Raw genomic sequence first — 22,188 nt, 5'->3', positions numbered from 1 at the left:
AATGCAGTGGATATGACCTTGCATGACTTCCAGGCTATGTCCAAAAGAGTGATGCAGTTCTACCTGGTTTTCTTGGGACACTTGCTCTAGGAAGTGTCCAGCCAGTGTTTCTTCACATGCTGCCCCACCTCTTTCCCTGTTCCCCTTCTAATACTGCAATATATATTAGTCCTTTCTCATACAATTCACAGACATACATTCTTTTCTGTATTTTCTGACCTTTTCCCTGTATTTCAATTTCAGCCTCTACTGACTTGTGTTCTAGTTATAGTCATCATCTGCTCTGCTCTACTTGGCTATTAAACACACATTATTTAGGTATTAATGTGTTTATAGTATTTTTTTTTCAGGTTAGGAGCCTCCACTTTCATGGATTAAATGTTGAAATTCTCCATCTTTCTTCTATTTTCCTGATCATATCAAACATGGTTGTTTTAAAGTCCTTGTCCGATAAATCCAATATCCGAACCATCCACAGATCTGATTCTCTTGTCTATTCTTGGTCCTCCTCTGTCTCTCCTGCCTCTTTAGCATGCCTCATAATTTTAATTTTTCCCCCTACAACATTGTAGAAGAAAAAAATGTTGACTTTCTGGATGATATATCTTGATTTATATGATTTAGTCTCTTTATGGCAGCTTGTACAGAGCACCTTGAACCCGTCAAAGATTGGCTGTAGCTAATTAATTTTTCTCTAACTACTGGTGTGTAACCCCTACTTCTAGAGCATGGCCCTTTGGGATCTCAGCCAGAAGTCTCTTGTCTTTACAAAGGCTCCTCCATCTTGGTGGGACCTGAACTTACAAGCTCAGTGAAATGGTAAGAAAATTAAGGAGGGTGAATTGGGTACTGGTCTTTTAAATGCAGTGGAAATCACTTCAGCTGGAGGAGGGAGATGCTTGCCGCAAAGCGGGAAGTTCAACAGCATGCTGCCCACCTCTTCGGACTCTGGGATTAGAAGCAGGAATCAGTGCCCAGAGCACAGATATTTGGAGGGCAGGTTCCTTTTGCCCATGTGGCTCCCACAGGCTGGGTGCAGCTGTCTCCCTTCCATGTGGCTGGGGCTGAGGGATGAGTGGCTGCTTCTGTGCACAGAACTGAAATCGACAGAAATTAACAGCAGTGTCTAGACCAAATCTTCCCCTAAATGACCAGCCTTTAACAGGCTCCAGAAAGCCAAAATAGCCACATCAGACAGACCCTGCCAGCAGCTGCTGTCTAGGAGGGGAGACAGATTCCTGGGGTTTCCTCCTTTGCCACCTTCCCAGAATCCTCTACTTCATTTCATTACTTCCAGTTTCGCAGAAAGAGTGGTTTTGGCTATACTTTAGCTTGAACTCAGCGTTGATTGCATTCCACAAGTTTTCATACGCAGCGTCCTCATATTTTCTATTAAATTATAATTATTGTTGATAATGCGGCCTCTACTACATGACCTCTGGTACATTTGAGAGGTTGTGGGATTTTTTCTGATATTTAAAATATTGTTGTTTATTATTTTTGGTGGGCACCAAAGCAAGGTTTGAGTGATACCAAGGTGATGGTACAGAGTTCCCAAGGAGGGAAGGGACCCAAAAAGTGTTGCCCTAAAATAGTGTTAATTTTTAGCAATGGATTGTAAAACGTTAAAAAAAAATAGTTCCGTGATCCACAGTGACAGTCACTGAGACACTAGAGCAGAAGAATGTGGGCTGCTGGATCTGGAGGGGTCCAAGATTCGCCCGTCTCCGGAGGGGTGACTTGGAGATTACTGGGGAAGGGAGGCCGTGGGTCATCCTGCCGCCCTCCGAAGCGCTCCCTTGCTGAGGCCTCGGGGCCCCCCATTTCCACGGGAAACTCCTGAAGGGAGAGCCCAGGAACCTGCCCCTGGGATACGTGGGAGGCGCTGGAGCTGATGATGACGGGCCCGAGGCGAGGACGGGCGCCCCGGGTCGGAGGAGACGCAGGGGCTTGTGCGTCGGCCCTCACGAGGAGGGGTGCACCGGGCGCCGAAAAAGACGCCCTGCGCGCCGCGAAGGACTCCACGCTGCGCCAGCCCGGCTCGGGCGGTCGCGCGCGCTCCCGCATCCCCGCGTGGCGCGGGCGCGCGCCCGGTAGCCGCGAGCGGGGCGGGGCCGGGGCCGGGGCCGGGGAGGGGCGGGGCCGGAGGCGGGGCGGGGCCGGGGAGGGGCGCGGCCGCCGGAAGCGCCTTTCCCGGAAGGCACCGAGGCGGCGCCGGCCTCCGGGGGCGGCGTCGGCGATGGCGGCTGAGCGGCGGGAGCTCTCTGCCTAGCCCGAGGAGCCGCGCCGCTGGAGGATGGCCTCGCTCGGGCCGGCCGCTGCGGAGGCGGAGCCGGGCGCCGCGGGGCCTCCGTCGCCGCCGCCGTCCTCTCTGGGGCCCCTGCTGCCCCTGCAGCGGGAGCCGCTGTACAACTGGCAGGCGACCAAGGCGTCGCTGAAGGAGCGCTTCGCCTTCCTCTTCAACTCCGAGCTGCTGAGCGATGTGCGCTTCGTGCTGGGCAAGGGCCGCGGCGCCGCGGCCGCCGGGGGCCCGCAGCGCATCCCCGCGCACCGCTTCGTGCTGGCGGCCGGCAGCGCCGTCTTCGACGCCATGTTCAACGGCGGCATGGCCACCACGTCGGCCGAGATCGAGCTGCCGGACGTGGAGCCCGCCGCCTTCCTGGCGCTGCTGAGGTGAGCGGCTCCCCGCTGGCCGCGCGCGCCGGCCTGTCGCCTCCGGGCCGCCGGCGGTCGGGGCAGCGTCCCGCGTCTGCGGCCGCTCAGCGAGCCCGTCGGGTGCGCTCCGGGCGTGGGGCCCGGCCTCGGGGCTGGAGGAGCGGCGGCGCCGCGGCGGGGCCCGCTGACGTCGTTTGGTGTATGCTTTTGCCGAGGAGAGGGGGAGAGCGGAAAAGTCGCGTGGGACCGAGGGCCTTTGTGTGTGTCTGAGGTCCTGCCTCGGTTTCGCTCTTAGTGTGTGTGAGTGGTGGGGCCCGGGGAGGGAGGACCGGGACAGGTAGGCGCGGCCGTTCCTGCCGCCGCGGTTCTGCGGACAAGGTCACATTCGCTTCAAAGCGAAGCCAGCCTCCCGTGTTCTTAGGAGTTTGCCTTCGGCTTACTGGGGGGGCTGGGGTGGGGTAATCCACTGACTTCTGATGAATTGTGGTGAACGGGAGGGAGCCAGTCGTTTGGCATTATTAGCTTGTATTTACGAAAGTCCGGCTGGGGAGCTGTAGGTGGTGTTTTCCACACTTTTGCAAGTGGGATCGGGGCCCGGAAAAGTCAAGTGACTGGCCAGGGTAACAGCAACCTCATAAGGAAGACCATGCGTGCTTCATTACATCGAGAGGGTTTTAGCTGCCTGACGACAGTGTGTCCCCAAAGTAACACAGTCTTGGTTGGTACAGAGGCAGAAAACAGACCACTGAACGGGCACATAGTCGACGAAGGCTCAAAGCTCAATCAGGAAGCTCAGTGGGAAGCTGACTATAAAGTTAAACCAAGTAGAAAATACCAAGATCCCATAAATAAGTGGATAAAGGGCAGGATAGATAGGTAGAGAAAAATATAGCTAATGAACAAAGAATGTTTAACCTCAGTAATTAAAGAAGTGGAAATTAAAAGCAAAGCACTTTCTCTCCCAATATTTAACTTTTTCTAAAAGATTGTATATAGGGGGACGCCTGGTTGGCTCAGTGGGTTAAGCCTCTGCCTTCAGCTCAGGTCATGATCTCAGGGGCCTGGGATCAAGCCCCGCATCAGGCTTTCTGCTCAGCAGGGAGCCTGCTTCCTCCTCTCTCTGCCTGCCTCTCTCTGCCTACTTGTGATCTCTCTCTGTCCATGAATAAATTTTAAAAATCTTAAAAAAAAAAAAAAGATTGTATTTAGGGGCGCCTGGTTGGCTCAGTGGGTAAAGCCTCTGCCTTCGCCTCAGGTCATGATCCCAGGGTCCTGGGATCCAGCCCTGCATCGGGTTCTCTGCTCAGAGGGGAACCTGCTTCCCTCTCTCCTCTCTCTCTGTCTGCCTCTCTGCCTACTTGTGATCTCTGCCTGTGTCAAATAAATAAATAAAATCTTTAAAAAATTTGTATTTATTTGAGAGAGAGAGAGCAGAGTAGGGATGAGGGGCAGAGGGAGAGAGAGGGGGAGAAGCAGCCTCCCAGCTGAGCAGGAAGCCGGATGCAGGGCTCAATCCCAGGAACTCAGGATCATGACCTGAGCCCAAGACAAATGCTTAAGTGACTGAGCCACCCAGGAGCCCCACCTCAGTATTTTAGAGATCTGTTGGAAGAGCCCTAAGGTGGTGGTAAAATAGTTTGACACTGTAGATTCCCCCCACCCAGTATTCAAGTACTGTACAAAATGTTGTCTATAAAAATGTTTACGGCTGGATTATTGCAGTAGAGAGGAAGTAGTCAGCTGGTCGGAATGGTTAGATACCAGTGATAGGGGCACTCCATGCAGGGTAATGCCACCGAGTGTGATACTGAGGAATACTAGGCAATACTGTTAACATAGGAAGTGTGTATGATACATAGCATTGAAGCTGTGTGTGCTGGGAATAAAACAGAAGGAACAGAACCAGGCGCATACCCAGAGGTATGGAGAGAAGGAAGCGCACCCGAATGCTACCCGAAGCGTATTGGAGTGGTAAGATGATAATTGCCTTTTTGTCCTTCTTTTTGTTTCATATATTTTCTGCAGTTTAGTGAAATTAGATTTATAAAGACAGAGAAAAAAGCCAGCTTAAGAGCTGGGATCTAGGTCTTTTGGTTTTGGTTTGGCATTGACAGGAGGATTAGTTTTTCTAGACTGTAGGTATTTAAAGGGATTTGTGGGTCTACCTGCATTGCATCCTGGAGTGCTTGTTAAATTTGCAGATTCTTCCTCCCTCCTTGAAGGATTGTAATGTTTAGAGGTAGGGCCTTGAGAGCATTTTTAATATTCTCTGTAAATACTAATAATACCAGTTACATCTGAGAGCCACTGATCTAAAAAGACTGTCGAGTTTTTTCCTTTAAAACTAGAGTGGGTAGAGTAAGAACGAAGAGGGGAAAATGTTTAGTTGGTATTTTCACTGAAGCTGGTGGTCACTCAATCCTTTCCTGTCAATAGAAGGTAAGTGAATTAATTTTAAAGTCCTTGAAATTTTCCTGTGTTCAGCGTGGTCCTGGTTTTTGTCCTTCTTCAGATTCCAGTCATTGTTCTGTTCTGAAATGATATCTGGCCTGATTGTTACATGATACCTGGACTGAAAGGTATTGGCCGGCGGTGGAGCATAGATGCTGTCCTTACTATTGTGTGACAAACAGATGTCTCCTAGTTCGTACTTGCTGAGTGGGGAAAACAAGTTAGCTTGGGCCTATTTTTATTATGTTTACAGATTGAATTAGTTACGTTATAAAAACCTGCTTGTTTTGATCTGCCTGACCTTGAAGTGATGTTCTTCGTTGTTTGTTTGAGAAACGCTGTGTGCCCTTGTGCTAGTCCCCGTTTCAGATGTCGGATTCAGCAGGGAACAAGCAAAAGCCCCTGCCCTCAGGTAGTTTATAATCTAGCAAGGAGAAGCAAAGATAAAATGTTAAGTACTGATAAATATTTTAAAGAAAAATGATCAGACTGTGAGGGTAGGAGCATTCTAAGCAAGGCAAAGCATGTCTGAGGTCCTAAATTTCTCCTGCTGGAGGAACTTCAAGAATAAACCAATGCTGTTTGAGCAGAATGAATTGGGGAAAAAGTGGTAGAAAATGAGTTCCAAAGGAGAGGCTAGACAAGGTTGTGCAGGGCTGGATAGTCTATGGAAGGACTTTGATGTGTGGTGAGAAACATTTGGAGAGTTTTCAGTGTGGCTGTGATATGATCTGATTTACATTTTTAAAAACTCATTTGGGCAATTGTTTGGAGATTAGACTGGGGAGGAAGTAAAATGGGCAGCAGGGAGTTGAATTAAGACACTTTTGCAGTATTCCAGGCAAGAGGTATGCTACTGGGTTGTATCTACCAGCTTGGGAGTGATAGATGGGTAAAAAGTGGTCAGACTGTGGATATCTGATTGATCTGAGTTTGAACTACGTGAGTTTGAACTACATGGGCTTATGTATGTGTGGATTTTTTCCCCACCAAATGCAGTATAGTACTGTAAATGTATTTTCTCTTCCTTAGGATTTTCTTTCTTTAAAAAAAAAAAAAAAGACTTTATTTGAGAAAGAGAGAGAGACAGGATGAGTGAGAGGGAGAGAAGCTGAAGCAGACCTCACACTGAGCACAGAACCGAACATAGGGCTTGATCCCACAACCACAGAGATCATGACCCAAGCCGAAACCAAGAGTCCAGTGCTTTACTGACTGAGCCACCCAGGTGCCCCAATGCATTTATTTTAAAAAAAAATTGTTTTTTTTAAAGATTTTATTTATTTATTTGAGAGAGAACATGAGTGAGGAGAAGGTCAGAGGGAGAAGCAGACTTCCCATGGAGCTGGGTGCCTGATGTGGGACTCGATCCTGGGACTCCAGGATCATGACTTGAGCCGAAGGCAGTCGTCCAATCAACTGAGCCACCCAGGCGCCCCTATTTTAAAAAATTTTTTAAGATTTTATTTGCTTGTTTGAGAGAGAGAACACGCACAGGCAGGGATAGGGGTAGAAGGAGAGGGAGAAACAGATTGCTCACCGAGCAGCCCCGATGTGGGGCTCCATCCCAGGACCCTGGGCTCATGACCCAAGCCAAACCCAGACGCTTGAACAGCTGAGCCACCCAGGCACCCCTTCTTCCTTTGGATTTTCTTGATGACATTTTCTTTTCTCTAGCCCACGCAATTGTAAGAATACAGTATATAATAATACAACATAAAATATAATATGTTAATTGTTGTCGATATGTCTTCTGATCAACAGTAGGCTATTAGTAAAGTTTTGGGAGAGTTACATGCAGGTTTTCAGCCGTTTGGAGGGAGGGGGATAGGGAGTGGAGGCCATGCCCCTAATGGCAGTGTTGTTTAAGGGTCAACTGCATTTTGTAAAGGTAGAACCAAGAAGACTTCTAAGGCTTATCTAAAAGAGTACAGCCAGAAATATGAACCTGGAGTTGAGGGAAGAGCTTCTTGCTGAACATAAATTTGAAAGCTAAGAGTGAATGGTCTTTAAACCATAAGACCAAATGGGGTCACCTAGGGAGGGGATGCGGTTGTGAAAAGAGGTGCCAGGATGAGCCCTGGGGACCTCCACCGTGTGGAGGTGTAGCTGGGGAGACTAAGATGACACAGACACCGCTGTCAGTGAATTAGATTGGAAAGCAAGGAGCCTGGGATCTTGAAAGTCAAGTTGAAGAAAGTGTTTCAACCAAGAGGGAGTCCCTTAATGAATGAGTCAGTAGTGATCCAAAGGTTCTTATGCACGATCTTATAGTTCCTGTAATTTAAGATCAAGTTTTTGCCATAGCTTTTTGAAATTTTTACTAAATATAACCTAAATTAGGTTAGAAAACCTTTAATCTTTAGGGTGGGGGAAAAGGAGTAGTTTAATGACATATCATTTCTCTTGTGCTCTTATCATAAAAGGTAGTGAATGAGGGCTGAAAGGTTCATTTTAAAATACAAAGAATTGGGGTACCTGGGTGGCCCCAGTTGGTTGAGCATCTGACTCAGTTTCAGCCCAGGTTGTGATCTCAGGGTCTTGGGATCACCCTCAGCATTGGACTCTGCACTCGGTGGGGGTTCCGCTGGGGTTGCTCTCTCTCCATCTCCCTCTGGCCTTTCCCACAGCGCACGCATGCTCTGTCTTTCTCTCAAATAAATGGATAAGTCTTTCTAAAAAACAAAAACCTGTGGTAATTGATTAATTTTTAATTATATTTTACAAACCTTGGCTTTTTTTTTATTATAGCCATTTTAATAATTAAATAGAAGATAAGAAACATATAAGTAAAATATGAACCAACATGGTTCCTGGATTTTTAAGTAGTCTGTTTTCTCATTAGAGGTGAGTATGGTTCCTCAGTTGTGTTACATAGAAACTTGTACTGAATTGTCTAGTCACTTAACACGTACTGATTAATGCTTAGCCATGTGCCCACACCGAGCTGGGTATTGTAGAAAAATGCACACAAAGTATGGGAAACACAGAGATCCATTTCTTACTTTTTTTTTTAATTTTAAGATTTTATTTATTTGACACAGGGAGCGAGAGCACAGGTAGGCGGAGTGGCAGGCAGAGGGAGGGAGAAGCAGGCCCTCCACTGAGCACAGAGCCCGATGCGGGGCTCGATCCCAGGATCCCAGGATCATGACCTGAGCCGAAGGTAGCCGCTTAACTGACTGAGCCACCCAGGGGCCCCCCATTTCTTATTGTTAATAGAACATCATTTATAACTTGCATTGCTCCAAAAAGAATTTAAAATATCTTAAAAAAACACAAAGGTAAGAAATAAAGCCAAGATGAAGCTAATATAAAAATGCATGCTGTAGGCAAGCTAGAAATTTAATTTTTTTAAAAGGTTATTTATTTCTCACAGATCACAACTAGGCAGAGAGGCAGGTAGAGAGAGAGGTGGGGGAAGCAGGCTCCCTGCTGAGCACAGATTCCCAGATGAGGGGCTTGATCCCAGGACCCTGAGATCACGACCTGAGGCGAAGGCAGAGGCTTAACCCACTCAGCCACCCAGGTGCCCCTAAATTTAATTGTTTTAAAGATTTTATTTATTTGACAGAACAAACATAAATGGGGGGATCGGGAGAGGGAGAAGCAGGCTCCCCACCAAACAGGGACCCCAATGTGAGGCTCATTCCCATGGCTCCTGGATCATGGCCTGAGCCAAAGGCAGATGCCCAATCAACTGAGCCACCGAGCACCCCTACAAATTTAATTTTAATTGTTTAGCAGCTAACGGAGAAAGAGAAACCTAGCTAGTCAGTACAATTCATAGTGTTTGTCGGGTTAAAAATAAAACAAAGCATCTGCTTAGTGAATGCACAACTCCGTCTGATAATCTGACCAACAAGAAAATGCTTGTGAGGTTTGCTCATGAAGAAGGCATTACTGAAGTCAATAGTATCCTTAGTCTGTCTTTAGATGTAAATGTTTCTTTAAAATATTCCTTGCTATAAGCTAAAGGTATATTACCAAAGTGGAATTTAATAAAAGCAGTTTGAATGGGTGTGTGTGTGTGTATCTCAAATAGAAGAGCCTAAAAACAATTCTCTCTTGTTCCTGGCGTGTTCTTCCCACCCTCTTGTCATCCTTTAGTCTTATCTCAAGCAGACGTTTCTCCAGGACGGTTTTGCAATCTCCCTGACAGAGCGCCTGGTTACAGACGCCTGTGAGACCGGGTCCTTCAGCTCTGTGGGGTTTGTCTCCTTGTTGCCGCCGCACATGCAAAGGCAAACGGTGATAAAGGCCCCGTGTTTCCGCTCTTTATTTTATAATAAAAAAAAATTAAAGCAGATGTAAAGATTCTTTCTACCTTGCCCTTTAAATTAAAATGTCACAGGTTTCTGACTCAAGAAGGGAACGGAGCATGCAGTAGGCCTTCTCTTAAACCTGATAGAGTGACGGGGAAGAGGGAGATGGGGTGGGAGCCAACTGTAGAAAAGGGACAGAGCAGTTGAGAGTGTGCTGCTGATGAAAGGGAGGGGGTGACAGGACCCCAGAATCCAGAGCTCGGGGAGCTGCAGCTGGCTTCCCTGGCAGACCCCCCCCCCAACCCCCCAGTGGTTCTAGGCCAGGGCTGGTAGGGAGATGTGTGAAATGAGAAGGTGGAGCTAAAATGTGGGAATTAATTTTTTTTATAAAGATTTTATTTATTTGAGGGGCACCTGGGTGGCTCAGTGGGTTTAGAGCCTCTGCCTTTGGCTCAGGTCATGATCCTGGGGTCCTGGGATCAAGCCCTGCATTAGGCTCTCTTCTCATTGGGGAGCCTGCTTCCCTTCCTCTCTCTCTCCACCTGCCTCTCAGCCTACTTGTGATCTCTGTCTGTCAAAAAAACAAAACCTTAAAAAAAAAAAAGATTTTATTTATTTGAGAAAGAGAAAGCAAGAGATAGCACTTGAGAGAGGGGGAGGGTCAGAGTGAGAAGCTGACTCCCCGCTGAGCAGGGAATCTGATGCAGGACTTGCTCCCAGGACCCTGGGACCATGACCTGAGCCCAAAGCAGCCACTTAACTGACTGAGCCACCCAGCCGCCCCTGGGGGAGTTAACGTAAAGCTTGCTTATAGATGCACCCTCAGCCAGCTCTTGCAGACTAACTGCTAGTGACAGCCTCCTGGCAGGCTCTTCTTAAAGAAATTGAACAAACTGCCTGGGAGAGCTTAGGGACTCTAGAGTCATGGCATTAGGGGATCCCAGGTGCCAGTCAACAAACTTCCCACATACACAGAGCTCTCAGCCAGCCTGTTCGCTTTGGGGGTGGTTTTACCTGGAGAGTAGGCCCATCTACACAGCAGCAAGGAAAACCTATCCCGGCTGCGGGAACACCAAACTGGAGACCATTGATCATTAACGTATGAGGGCGTGAGAATGTGAACCACAGAGACCAAGAGCAGCTGATCCTCGGAACTGGGAACAAAAAGGAACCTGAAACACTCTGGTTAATACCACCTCGGAGACTTGAAGACGTTTTTGCACCCATGAAACCAAGACAGAGTGCTGTGGAGGAGAAAAGGAATGACTAAGAAGCAGGAATTCTTAGAAACATGAGCGTGTGTTACTGGGGAGAACAGAAGGCCAGAAGACAACGGCACAGACATTTTCTAAAACAGAGGGAAACAGCAGAGAGGAAGAAATGAAGCAACATAAAAATAAACAGCCAACATTTGCCGAGGCTGAGTACTTGTCAGGCACTATTTAAAACACTTCATTTTTTTCAGTTTATACGAATCCTCACGAGAGCATGATGAAGGAAATGCTGTCACTCTCTTTTCAGAAAGGAAAAATGATGATAGCTTGTTTCTAGTCTCAGAGCTGGCAGTGGTGGGACGGGCTCAAACCCGAGCCTGAGGTCCTGAGAACACTCAGCCCTCACCTGGGGGGCCTGCCAGTCTCACCCTGGAAGCAGGCCTGGGCCCAGAAGCAGGCCTGGGCCCAGAAGCAGCGCGTTCTCTGATAGGCAGTTGCCCCACCTTCCCTGCCTTGTGGGAGGGTTGAATCAACAAATCAACAAATGTTGATTTTCTCTCTCTCTTTTCTGATCATCCCCCTTCCCCTGACTGTAAGCGATGACGCCTTACTTGCTTTTTAATTCCCTGTACTCATCACAAAGTGAGGGTAGTACAGCCGGTTGACTTGACTCTCTAAAAAGGTTTTAGGGGAAAAAATTTTTTTAAATGGTGTGATCCTGAGAATCAGCAACCCTCACTTTGAAGGCTGAGGAGAATGAGAATGAACAGTCTCGGCTAGAGATAGTTGTAAGCACAGAGATGTTGTTAGAGGAGCACAGGCATTTGGTTAGGGCGACAGACTGGAGGCTCTCATGGGCTGGGGTTTCATTTTGGGTGGTGATAATGGAGGCAGAAATGAAAGAAGAGGAAGTAGAACAGTAGAGGGTGGGGACAGGAGTTAGAACTTCCTTCACTCCAGTGTAATAGAGGGTTCTGAGACATGTTAATGGGTTTTCTTATTTTATGACTTGGATCCTAGCAATATACATATAATTACTCTGATGTCTTTAGTATCACTAAGATGCAATTTTTAGAAGATTTATTTATTTGAGAGAGAGAGAGAATCTTAGCAGACTCCCTGCTAAGCACGGAGCCCAATGTGGGGCTCAGTCCCATGGCTGAGATCATGACTGAGCTTGAATCAAGAGTCAAACCCAACCGACTGAGCCACCCAGGCCACCCAGGTGCCTCACTAAAATGCAATTTTTATTCTTCATGCCATCCTTCTCTACGGCCCTCCGCTCCCGGCTTCCTGTATATAGTTGAGAACTGGGCAGTACACACAGTGTCTCTGAGGAGCCACAAAAGAGGCCTAAAGTTGATAGGTAAAAGCTGCAAGATCTATCAAGAACTGTCCAGGCTTTCGCTGAGAATCTTGTGCCTTATTTGCAGTTCTGTGAAGGTGATCTGTCTAACAGAAGCAGCGAACTGGGAGGAGGCAGTATCAGACTGATAGTGTTTTGAGAGAAAATTAAACCTAGATACCCAAAAACACAAAACAACATGAGTCGTTTATGATATTATTAAATTGTTTTATTCCTCCAAAGACTCAGTATGCTCGTCTTCGGGCATTGTGCTAGTTTGGGAATAACAATGAAAGGTTAAAAGATGCCCAGATTAACAAGACACCATTATCAGGAAATAAATGAATGTTTTGTCATCTAGAGATGTGAACTTCAGCTACCTGTACATTTGTTTAAATGAACATCCTTTGGTGAAGGAGATGTTAGTAAACCATTGCTGCCCTGAACTGCGGTGGGATGCTAAAAGACCTCTGAAAATTTGGTTTTAAGAGAGATGGGTCTGTCTTGAGATCTCACTTAACTTCAGTTTTGTTAGTAAAATGGAGACACTACCTACCTCTCAGGCCTGAGTAAGAATAAATGAGATGATGTATGTGCAAATGCCCTATGGCCTACAAAGTCTCCTATCAGGTTGTTGTTGGGTTTGCTCATTATCTTTTAAGATATTCCTCAGAGGTTTCACTCTGATGGATTGATTGCTTATCTAAAATATTAATAGCCATCTCTGTCAATTCCCAATTGCTTTCCAGATTTCTGTATTCAGATGAAGTTCAAATTGGCCCGGAGACAGTTATGACCACTCTGTATACTGCTAAGAAATATGCAGTCCCAGCCCTGGAAGCTCATTGTGTGGAATTTCTCACCAAACATCTTCGGGCAGATAATGCCTTTATGTTACTTACTCAGGTAAGTAAATGTAGCTAATATGCGTATCATCATAATTTTAAAGATTGAGTATAACTACATATGAGTATTTCATATTTCCTGGAGAATTAGTTCTAGATCATTAACTTAAAGTATATGTAATTATTTTTATAGTACCATTCAGGGAACTATATCAGATTCATAATGTTTTTATAATAGAAAAGCAAATTAAAGTCCATACAGTATCATATAGGTAAAGAAATGAAGCCTTACGTAAGTAGACTCAAAGATACAGTTCTTTATGGTTGGAGTTGGAATAAACATCCATTGTTGTTCTTGGTATGATTTGAGAGTATGATAATAGCATGAGGTTTTCTGGACATCTTTGGTCTTCATTTTTGTTGGATCTGGAATAAAGATTGAGGTTGCAAGTCCAGAAAAGTTCTAAGATTTACTGTCTTTGGACTTAATCGGAAAGCTTGGAGGAGTTAGAATTTAAGATTTATATGAAATACTCTTTCTCTGATATATAAACATTTTCACTAAATGGCAGTATATATACAGAAAAGTACACATTCCCGTAAATACACAGGCTGATGGATTTTCACATACTGAACACATCTATGGAAGCATTAACCAGTCTTTACCATATTATTTGGCATTTATTAGGTGCCTGTAACCTGAGCTTTATACTTTAGCTATAAATAAATCACTGTTTTTCTCTTTAGACAAAGTTATAATACCCTTACATGAATTGTTTTAAAAATTCCAAGATAAGGGTGGTTGGGTGGCTCAGTCGTTAAGCGTCTGTTTGCCCTCAGCTTGGGTCATGATTCTGGGGTCCTAGGATTGAGCCCCGTGTCGGGCTCCCTGCTCTGCGGGAAACCTCCTTCTCCTCCACTCCCCTTGTTCGTCGTGTTCTCTTTCTCGCTGTCTCTCTGTGAGATACATAAATAATATCTTTAAAAAAAAAATTATAAGCTAGCCTATAGCCATTTGTTAAGGACTGAACTATGTCTCCAACAGAATGTGATCTTATTTGGAGATAGGGTCTTTACAGGGGTAAGCAAGTTAAAATGAGGACAAAGAAAAAAAAATTGTAAGCTGATAATATGTAATCCTATTGAGTATTAGTGCTGGACCTACTGACAGATGTCCCTTAGCTCAACCCTTTCATTTTCCAAATGGAAAAACTAAAACCTGGGCTGCTGAACTGCAGGCTAGCTGGGGCTGGAGCCCCAAGCTCAGGGTTTCTGGCCTTGCAACCGTTCTGTTGCATAGAGAATGTCTGGTGCCACCTTTTATTGTTGGTTTTTTTCCCATCTTCTGTCATCAGACGTGTGTAGTTATGGAAGAAAGAACATGCTGACATATGGACGTAATCTCAGAACCGATGTCTGTATATAGTCCGCCCAGCACTGAGCTAGTTGCTTTGCATGTATCAGCGCATTTACTTACTGCAGCAAGTGATAGAATTATCACGGTTACGTGCGTTCCAGCTCTGCTGTAATTTACTATTATCCCCTTTTGGACAACGAAGAAATGAAAGCTCAGGGAAGTATCTTACTTAACCTTAGACAGCAAGTGGTAAAACGAAGATCGTAGCCTTCAGCCGGTGGTGGTGAAGGTGTGGCTTATTGATGGCGTGACGGCAGCAGAGCGCAGTGGGTGATGCCTGTGCACCAGCCCCTCGTGTGCCGTCTTGGCAGTAACTTTTGGGAGGCGCAGGTGTTCTAGGGGAGAGTTTTCTTACTGTCCCCATTTTATGGTTAAGGAGATAGAGGCAGAGAGACATGAAATAACCAAGGTCATAGAACTATGAGGCAGTGTCTCCCTACATTTCTTCCTCTTCTGAGTATGTGATCAAAATCTAATACGGCAGTTGATATTCCTAAGATTCTTTTTATGTTCAAGGCTTTTAAGGTATGTGGAGAGGATCACTTAATTACTTTTATTTTAAAAGTTGAGTGAAAAATCAGAAACCAATAAACTAAACCGTGAGCACAGGACAGTTTCTAGTTCAGGTCCAAGGTGAAACCTGAGTCTGGATTTCTCACGGGCTTTCAGAGCACCCCGGTGCTTCTGAACCACACTTTGAGTAGTAAAGGTTAACGCGTGTCACTAGGAGAACAAAAAGGAACTTTTCAGTGCCCTGTTGGTCTGAGAACCCAGTACTATTGCACATTTTCATTGGTGGCGTCATGTGACTTAGCCCACAAAGTGTCATGTGAATTTCTTATTTCAGCCAAGTGAGTCATTTGAACTGAACATGTTCATTTATTTGAGAGGACCTGTGCCAGCTTCATGCTAACACAAAAGGCCAGTATGCTGTACCAGTATGGGTTAGACAGGGGAAAACATTTTTTATGAAGTGAAGCAATCATACTGATATTTTTTCAGAGATAATGCCAGACCCAAACTAAATTTTGGGAAAATGTATTTTACTCTAAGTAGCAACAATAGATCCCATAGGAAACTTAATATTGCCTGTGTAACCTGAGGAGTAACTGAAATATTGCTATTCTGAATAAAAACAATTTTTACCAAAGACTGAAACACAAGTTTTTACATAAACACTAACTAAAAATATAGTTGAGTTGGCCCGTTAAAATGCTTCCTGATATTAGAATTTCATTTGATAAAAATGTACTAGTTTCCATATTTTAAAAATGCATGAACTATGATCCTAGACTGGATCCTCTTCCGGAAGGAAAAGTGTTATAAAAAAACATTAGTTTGGGGCCCATGTGTGGTGCAGTTAGTGAAGTGACCACCTCTTGGTTTCTGCTCAGGTCATGATCTCAGGTTCATGAGATTGAGCCCTGGGCCAGCTCCGCAGTCGGCTTGAGGTCTGCTTCAGTGTCTTTCTCCCTCTCCCTCTGTCCCCCTGCCTCCTGCTCCCCTGCACATGCATGTGCGCTCACTCACTCTCAAAAAAAAGGTCTGTTGGCAAAATTGAAATATAGTAGATAAAAATATTACACGGTTATTTACCAAAGTTAATCACTATGGGTTATATAGGAGAATATTCTTATTCTTAGGAAATACATACTGAAGTATTTAAGGGTAAGGGCAGGGATGTGTGTCATTTATTCCTGAACAGTTTGCCTCAAGTACACATGCAGACACTATACATTGCCTGTTTTCTTACACATTATTATCCCATTTATATATGTATGTATAAATACAAATATGTATATATATGAAATGTGTCTGTGTGTGTAGAGAGAATGCAGATGGTGGAACAAGACAAGTAATATTTAGATGGGTAAATCTGGGTAAAGGTGTATGGGTGTTCTTTTCACTTGCAGCTTTTCTGTAAATTTGAAATATTTCTTTTTTTTTTAAAGTATTTCTAAATTTAAAAAATCTAAGAGAAAATTAAAAGAAATAGAGTTAATTTTATCCTCCTAGATCAGATTTTTTTTTTTTTTTTGTGGAAAATTTGACTAAGCAAATTAATACAAGGCCAATATATAATCTAGGAATAGCATTTTCAGACATGTTTGAGTATTCTATAATTTTAAGAAATATTCTACTGACTTAACATACATATTTTATGTATGTAAATATATATCATGTATTATGTATCTTTTTTTTTTTTTTAAGATTTTATTTATTTATTTGACAGATACAAGCAGGCAGAGAGGCAGGCAGGGAGAGAGGGGGAAACAGGCTCTCCACTGAGCAGAGAGCCCGATGCGGGGCTCGATCCCAGGATCCTGGGATCATGACCTGAGCCGAAGGCAGAGGCTTTAACTCACTGAGCCACCCAGGTGCCCCTGTCAATGGTTTTTAAATCTCATTTGAGTTTAGATTTTCTGCCCCTTTCCTCCACGACTGACTTTTAAATTTGTTGTTGTTTTTTTTTTTTTTTTTTTTAAGATTATACTTATTTATTTGACAGAGAGAGAGATCACAAGTAGGCAGAGAGAAAGGAGGAAGCAGGCTCTCCACTGGGCAGAGAGCCCGATGCGGGGCTCGATCCCAGGACCCTGGGATCATGACCTGAGCTGAAGGCAGAGGCTTTAACCCACTGAGCCACCCAGGTGCCCCTAAACTTATTTTTATTTTTGTGTTCTTTTGCTTTTGTTTTTATTTTATTTTATATTATTTTAAAGAGTAAGGAACCCAGGATAGGAGGCAGAGAGAGGGGAAGAGAGAGAGGATTTTTTAAAAAATATATAATTTATTTATTTATTTGACAGAGAGAAAGATACCACAAGTAGGCAGAGAGGCAGGCAGAGAGAGAAGGGGAAGCAGGCTCCCCACCAAGCAGAGAGCCCGATGCGGGGCTCGATCCCAGGACCCCAAGATCATGACCTGAGCCAAAGGCAGAGGCTTAACCCACTGAGCCACCCAGGCACCCCAAGAGATAAAGGATTTTAAGCAGGCTCCATGCTCAGCACAGAGCCCAGCGTGGGGCTGGATCTCACGACCCTGTATTATGAGCTGAGCCAAAAGACACTTAACTAACTGAGCCACCCAGGTGCCCCAAACTTTTTTTTTTGTTAATTATAATATGCACCCTGATTAACCACATTATCAGCTTGACTTATGACTTCTTAAAGCCCAGATAGCTTTTTTTGGAATCCTATAGTGTAGTTCTGCTCAATTTATGCTGGGGCTTCTTTTGTTTGTCAGTGTTTGTAGGATTTGTTCATATCATTGTACGTGGCTGTAGCTCGCTCTTGTGTAGGATTCGGTCCTGGGACTATATGCTTTTCTGTTGTTGGGCCTGCTTTTCCCTCAGGCACCCAGAGTTTGCATGCTCTGAAACTCTTGTACTTCATTCTCTCTCCACAGTCAAGATGGAATATGGAAGGGGAAAAAATCTGTTTGTACTGGTATGCTTGATAGTTGCTACCATTTGGTGAAAATATCCTAAAACTCGGATTTAAATAATGACTTTACAGTATAACTAGTTAGATCATGTTAGGCAAGTCAGTATACCTTTTGATCCACATCTGGAAAATGGGATGATTCTGTCTGCCTTCATCTAACCTAGAGTGTTTGGTAATGATCAAAATAAGTATAAGAACCAGGCAGTATGTATATATAGGAGCATATGAAAAGTAACAAGGTTGCCAGTGGTAATGTGAACTTGTTGTCTAAGCAAGGCATTTGTGCTTTTGGCTTTTCATTTCTGGCTACAGAATGGAAAGTTTTAAAAATAGGTACACATTATAATGGTATTTAAGATAGGTATTTTACATGATTAGCAGTTATAACTATAACTGTTTGCAGAGTTAACTTTGAATATGTATGGTCTGAAAGTAAAATAACTATCAAAATAAAATAACTATCTTTTTGTATGTTTAGGCTCGATTGTTTGATGAACCTCAGCTAGCTAGTCTTTGTCTCGACACGATAGACAAAAGCACGATGGATGCGATCAGCGCAGAGGGCTTTACCGACATCGATATAGGTAAGTGCGCCCGTGGGCGGGCTGTGCCGCCTACAGACGGTTACGCAGTGTCAGTCAGCCTCACTGCCGGGTGGGCTGTTATTGTAAAGTGGCACTTTGTACCAAATTGGGTAAGTCTGTCTCTTAAGAGTGCTGCTTTATTATAGTGATATATTCCTAAAGGTCATCTCTACTTACAACCTCGTTTAAAAAAAAAAAAGCATGGCATTGTGCAACATTATAGTTGGGTCATTGACATACAGAGTGAGATGTGATTTTTCTTAAGGAAACTATGATCTAATTGGAGACTCAAGGGACACATATGTGAAATTTAAGAGTTAAGACACAGAAAATTCTGGATAGCATACAGCAAAATGTGATTTTGCCTTTTCTGAGCTAGAGATATAGAAAATAATCACTATGCAAATCCAAAACATGGAAAGATTACCTCCCATTGAATAGCGTTAGGAAAGTCTTGACGGGGAGAGTTTGATCTGGGCTGTGAAGAATGGGTAGCATTTGAGTAGTGCAGAGGAGAGGGCATTCGAGGCAGGTGGAACCCCAGGAAAAAGCAGATGGGGGGGGTGGGCGGTGTGCGGCCCGTCAGCCGGGCTGCATGGGACTGGCTAAGGACGGTGGAGGAGTTTGACTCTTGTTACAGGAGAGCTGAGAGAGCTGACCCAGGCCTGTGACCTGAAATATTATCTTCATCATGATGGACACAATGTATATTCGATATCTGTGATTGTCTGTTATTATCTATCTTGCTGGCAGACAGAAAAAAGCATGGGCAGGGAGAACACCCCCATCTTGAAAGCTTTGGCCGTGAAGTGGAACTGGCATTTTCACTCCTCATTGTCTCAAATTCAGTCTCATGATCCCATGTAACTTCCGAGGAAGGTCAGGAAGGAGAGAAAACAGCACCCACTGCTGCCTCTGTCTGTGCCTGACCTGGTCTCCTCTCCCGTCATTCTCGCCCTTTCATATGCACTGGCCAGGCTCATTTCTCTTTTAAGCCTTTGTGTTTACTGTTCCATTGATCAGAATCCTTTCCCCCGAATCTGTATGTGGCTTCCTCCTTATATTATTCCGATACCGAGTTAAACGAGACCTGAGACAGACCACCTTTGACCTTAGGGAAACCTCAGACCTTAGCCCGAGTAGATACACATTCCCCTGAACTGTCCCTGTGCTGTTGCTCTGACTGATTTTCCTCATGATACATTTTACTACTTGAAATTCTTAAGTATTGTCTGTTTATGATGGTTGTCTAGCTTTCCCACCTAGATTATAAACTTGTTTTTAAGGACTTTATTTCTCAGTAATCTCTACACCAAACATGGGGCTTGAACTTAAAACCCTGAGATCAGGAGTCATGTGCTTACTGACTGAGCCAGCCAGGTACCCCTGTCAACTCTTTTGCAGTCCGGGACTTTGCCTTGTTTACCATGGTGTCTCGAACACTGATGACAGGAGAACATAGTAGGTGCTGAGTTAACATTCGCTCACCAGCTGGTCCGTCTAGAATGCTGCCTTTCCTTCCGCCTTGGCTAGTTCACTTAGTCATCTCATCTTCTTCACTCATCTTCTCAATTCTACTTCTGCAGCGACTCCTTTCTGAAGAGCTAACGTCCCACCCTCTTCAGTGACAGTGAGTGTGTTCGGTTACAACAACATCCCATTGACAGCGTGTCTGTCTGTCTGTCTCGCAGTACCTTGGGAAGGATTTATACTCATTTCGCATCAATTATCCTGAAGGGCGAGGGCTAGATTCCTCCCCACTATACGTAGTAGGCCGCCGACTGGATGGCGGAGAGCCCTAGGCACCACCCACATTGCTGAAGAAACAGTGCTTCATCCTGATTTTCTTCCCCATAAGGGGTTGGCAAGTACACCATTGGTACTTCAGTCTGGGTCTGACATAATACTGTTTGCATCTGGGTGGCTTCCTCCTGGAAACTTTTTGAAGTAGGTCGGCACACCCTCGGAACCCAGAATCCCTGAAGCGGGTGTAGATCCTCAAATATTGGTTGATTTGCTTTGACCACCCCCCACCCCCCACCCCAGATGCTTGTATTAAGATCTAGCCTTGCATCATGTTTGCAAAACATAGCCTTGGATGTTTTTATGATCTTTATTAGGCTCAGCTGCCAATAGAAGACCTGTGTGTTTCCACACCACAGTCTAGTTGGCCTTCAATGCACTTGTTAAAAACTGTGATTGGAAGAGAAGCCTAGATGCTGAGAGGATGCTGGGCCGGGCTTCAGGAGCTCTTCATGCAGGTTATGGTCTTAGATTTGGGGGGAGCTTTTTCTCCTCTGGGATTGGGATATATGTGCTGGAGGGATGTGCTTGCCATTTTCCAAGTAGAGAGATACCATTTCTCTCACTGCTGTTTGCTAAGGGAAGAAGACAGTATATCACACTGATAGGAGAAAAAAGCAAATTTGCATTATGCTAAAGGCAGTATAATGCACTGTTTTTTCCCCTGCTGATAATTTAAGTTTTTGTGTTTATCTTTGCTGAAGCTTGTCAGCATACAGCATAGAGATTAGTAGATCCAGTTTTCCCACGAGTGATAAGTTATGGTGAGTGTATATTCCTAATCCTTTAAGTATCGAGGCATACTGTGAAAAATTTTATGGAGCCTTAATTTATATTCATCTGCTCAGCTACAAAAGAAGGAAAAATGTCATTAAAAAAATACATGTATAACCTATTCATTTTTAACATATTATTGGGCCCCTGCTGTGTTCTGGGGACTGAGACATCTTTGCTGGCATGATAGCTGTGGTTTGATACCGACCAGAGATTGAGTGTGTAGACCATTACAGAATGCAATTTTTTTAAGATAAAATTTTCTTAGATGTGTAATACTGGGTAATTTAAGCATATTTAATGTCTTTAGATTTTTACTGTATTGGCATCTTCCTTTTTATTTGAATTTTGTGATTATTCGTGCTCATTATTATGAATATCAGTTATTGTATAGTGAAGCCTTGAGGACTCTGAAGTGTTTTTTTGTTTGTGTACTTTTGTTTTTAACGATTTATTTATTAATTTATTTTGGAGTGGGGAGGTGGTGAGTGCAGACAGAGGGGCAGAGGGAGCCGGAGAGAATCCTCAAGCAGACTCCCCACTGAGCACGAGCCTGACTCAGGGCTCGAATCCCATGACCCCGAGCTCTTGACCTGAGTTGAAGCCAAGGGTAGGATGCCCAACCAGCTGAGCCACCCAGCTGCCCCTGTGTTTGTTTTTTAATCTTTCTCTTTGTATGAAAGACTCTTGACTCTAGTGCTTTTTAGACACCTGCATCTACTTTCCAGATTTCCTCTCTTCTCAGCCCCTGTTTGTGGGCAGCCTATCACTTTACTGTAGTCTGCTGGCCTCCAAGGCGCCCTCTCTGGACTGCTGCTTCTGGTCTACTGTAGAGAAGCTGAGTTGTTTTTTTTTGTTTGTTTTGTTTTGTTTTTAAGTTTTGCCTCTGATAAAAGAAGAAGGATTCCAAGTGAAGGCCTGAGTTCCAGGCATGACATTTGTACTTGGACATGAGATAGGGAGTTCAGACTCAAGATGTCCTGGATTAACTCCAGATCACAGCTCTCACCGTCCCTCACTACCTCCTTCACAGGCTTTCCCGTCTCAGTCGATGCTGCTGTCATCCGTCCGTGGCGTAGACTCTAAGGTCGGAATTATCCTTGACCCCTCTCCGTCACCCTCTGTATTCAGTCTGTGAGGACATCACACTGAGTCATCCTCCCGAATGCATCCCAAAGCCGATCGTTTTCACCTCTTCCTGCTGGTCCTGGCCGTCATCGCCTCTGACCTGGCTCAGAGCAGGAGCCTGCTAACTGATCTCATTTCCACTCTGCCTCCACTAGAGTCTCTTCTCAACACGGCTGCCAGCGTGGTCCTTTTACAACATAGAATGTCACAGCCCCAAATCCTCTAGGGGTTTGGTTCCCCTTCCCACGCAGAGTAAAAGTC

General features: G+C 44.7%; 1 protein-coding gene across 1 annotated transcript in view; it reads left to right on the top strand.

Moving 5' to 3' along the window:
• Positions 1-2,155: 2,155 nt before the first annotated feature.
• The window catches only part of BTBD1 (BTB domain containing 1), a 38,049-nt gene continuing 18,016 nt past the window's right edge, over positions 2,156-22,188 (top strand). Inside the window, exons 1-3 of the mRNA XM_082736205.1 lie at positions 2,156-2,673; positions 12,680-12,836; positions 18,117-18,222. Coding sequence (XP_082592331.1) covers positions 2,297-2,673; positions 12,680-12,836; positions 18,117-18,222 — 640 coding nt within the window. The 5' untranslated portion in view covers positions 2,156-2,296. The remainder of the gene's footprint in view (positions 2,674-12,679; positions 12,837-18,116; positions 18,223-22,188) is intronic.

This window comes from Mustela nivalis (genome assembly GCF_964662115.1).
Source record: "Mustela nivalis genome assembly, chromosome: 6".
Lineage (NCBI taxonomy): Eukaryota > Metazoa > Chordata > Mammalia > Carnivora > Mustelidae > Mustela > Mustela nivalis.
Note: the sequence above shows the minus strand (reverse complement) of the source record. Positions and strands in the feature narration are given on the sequence as shown.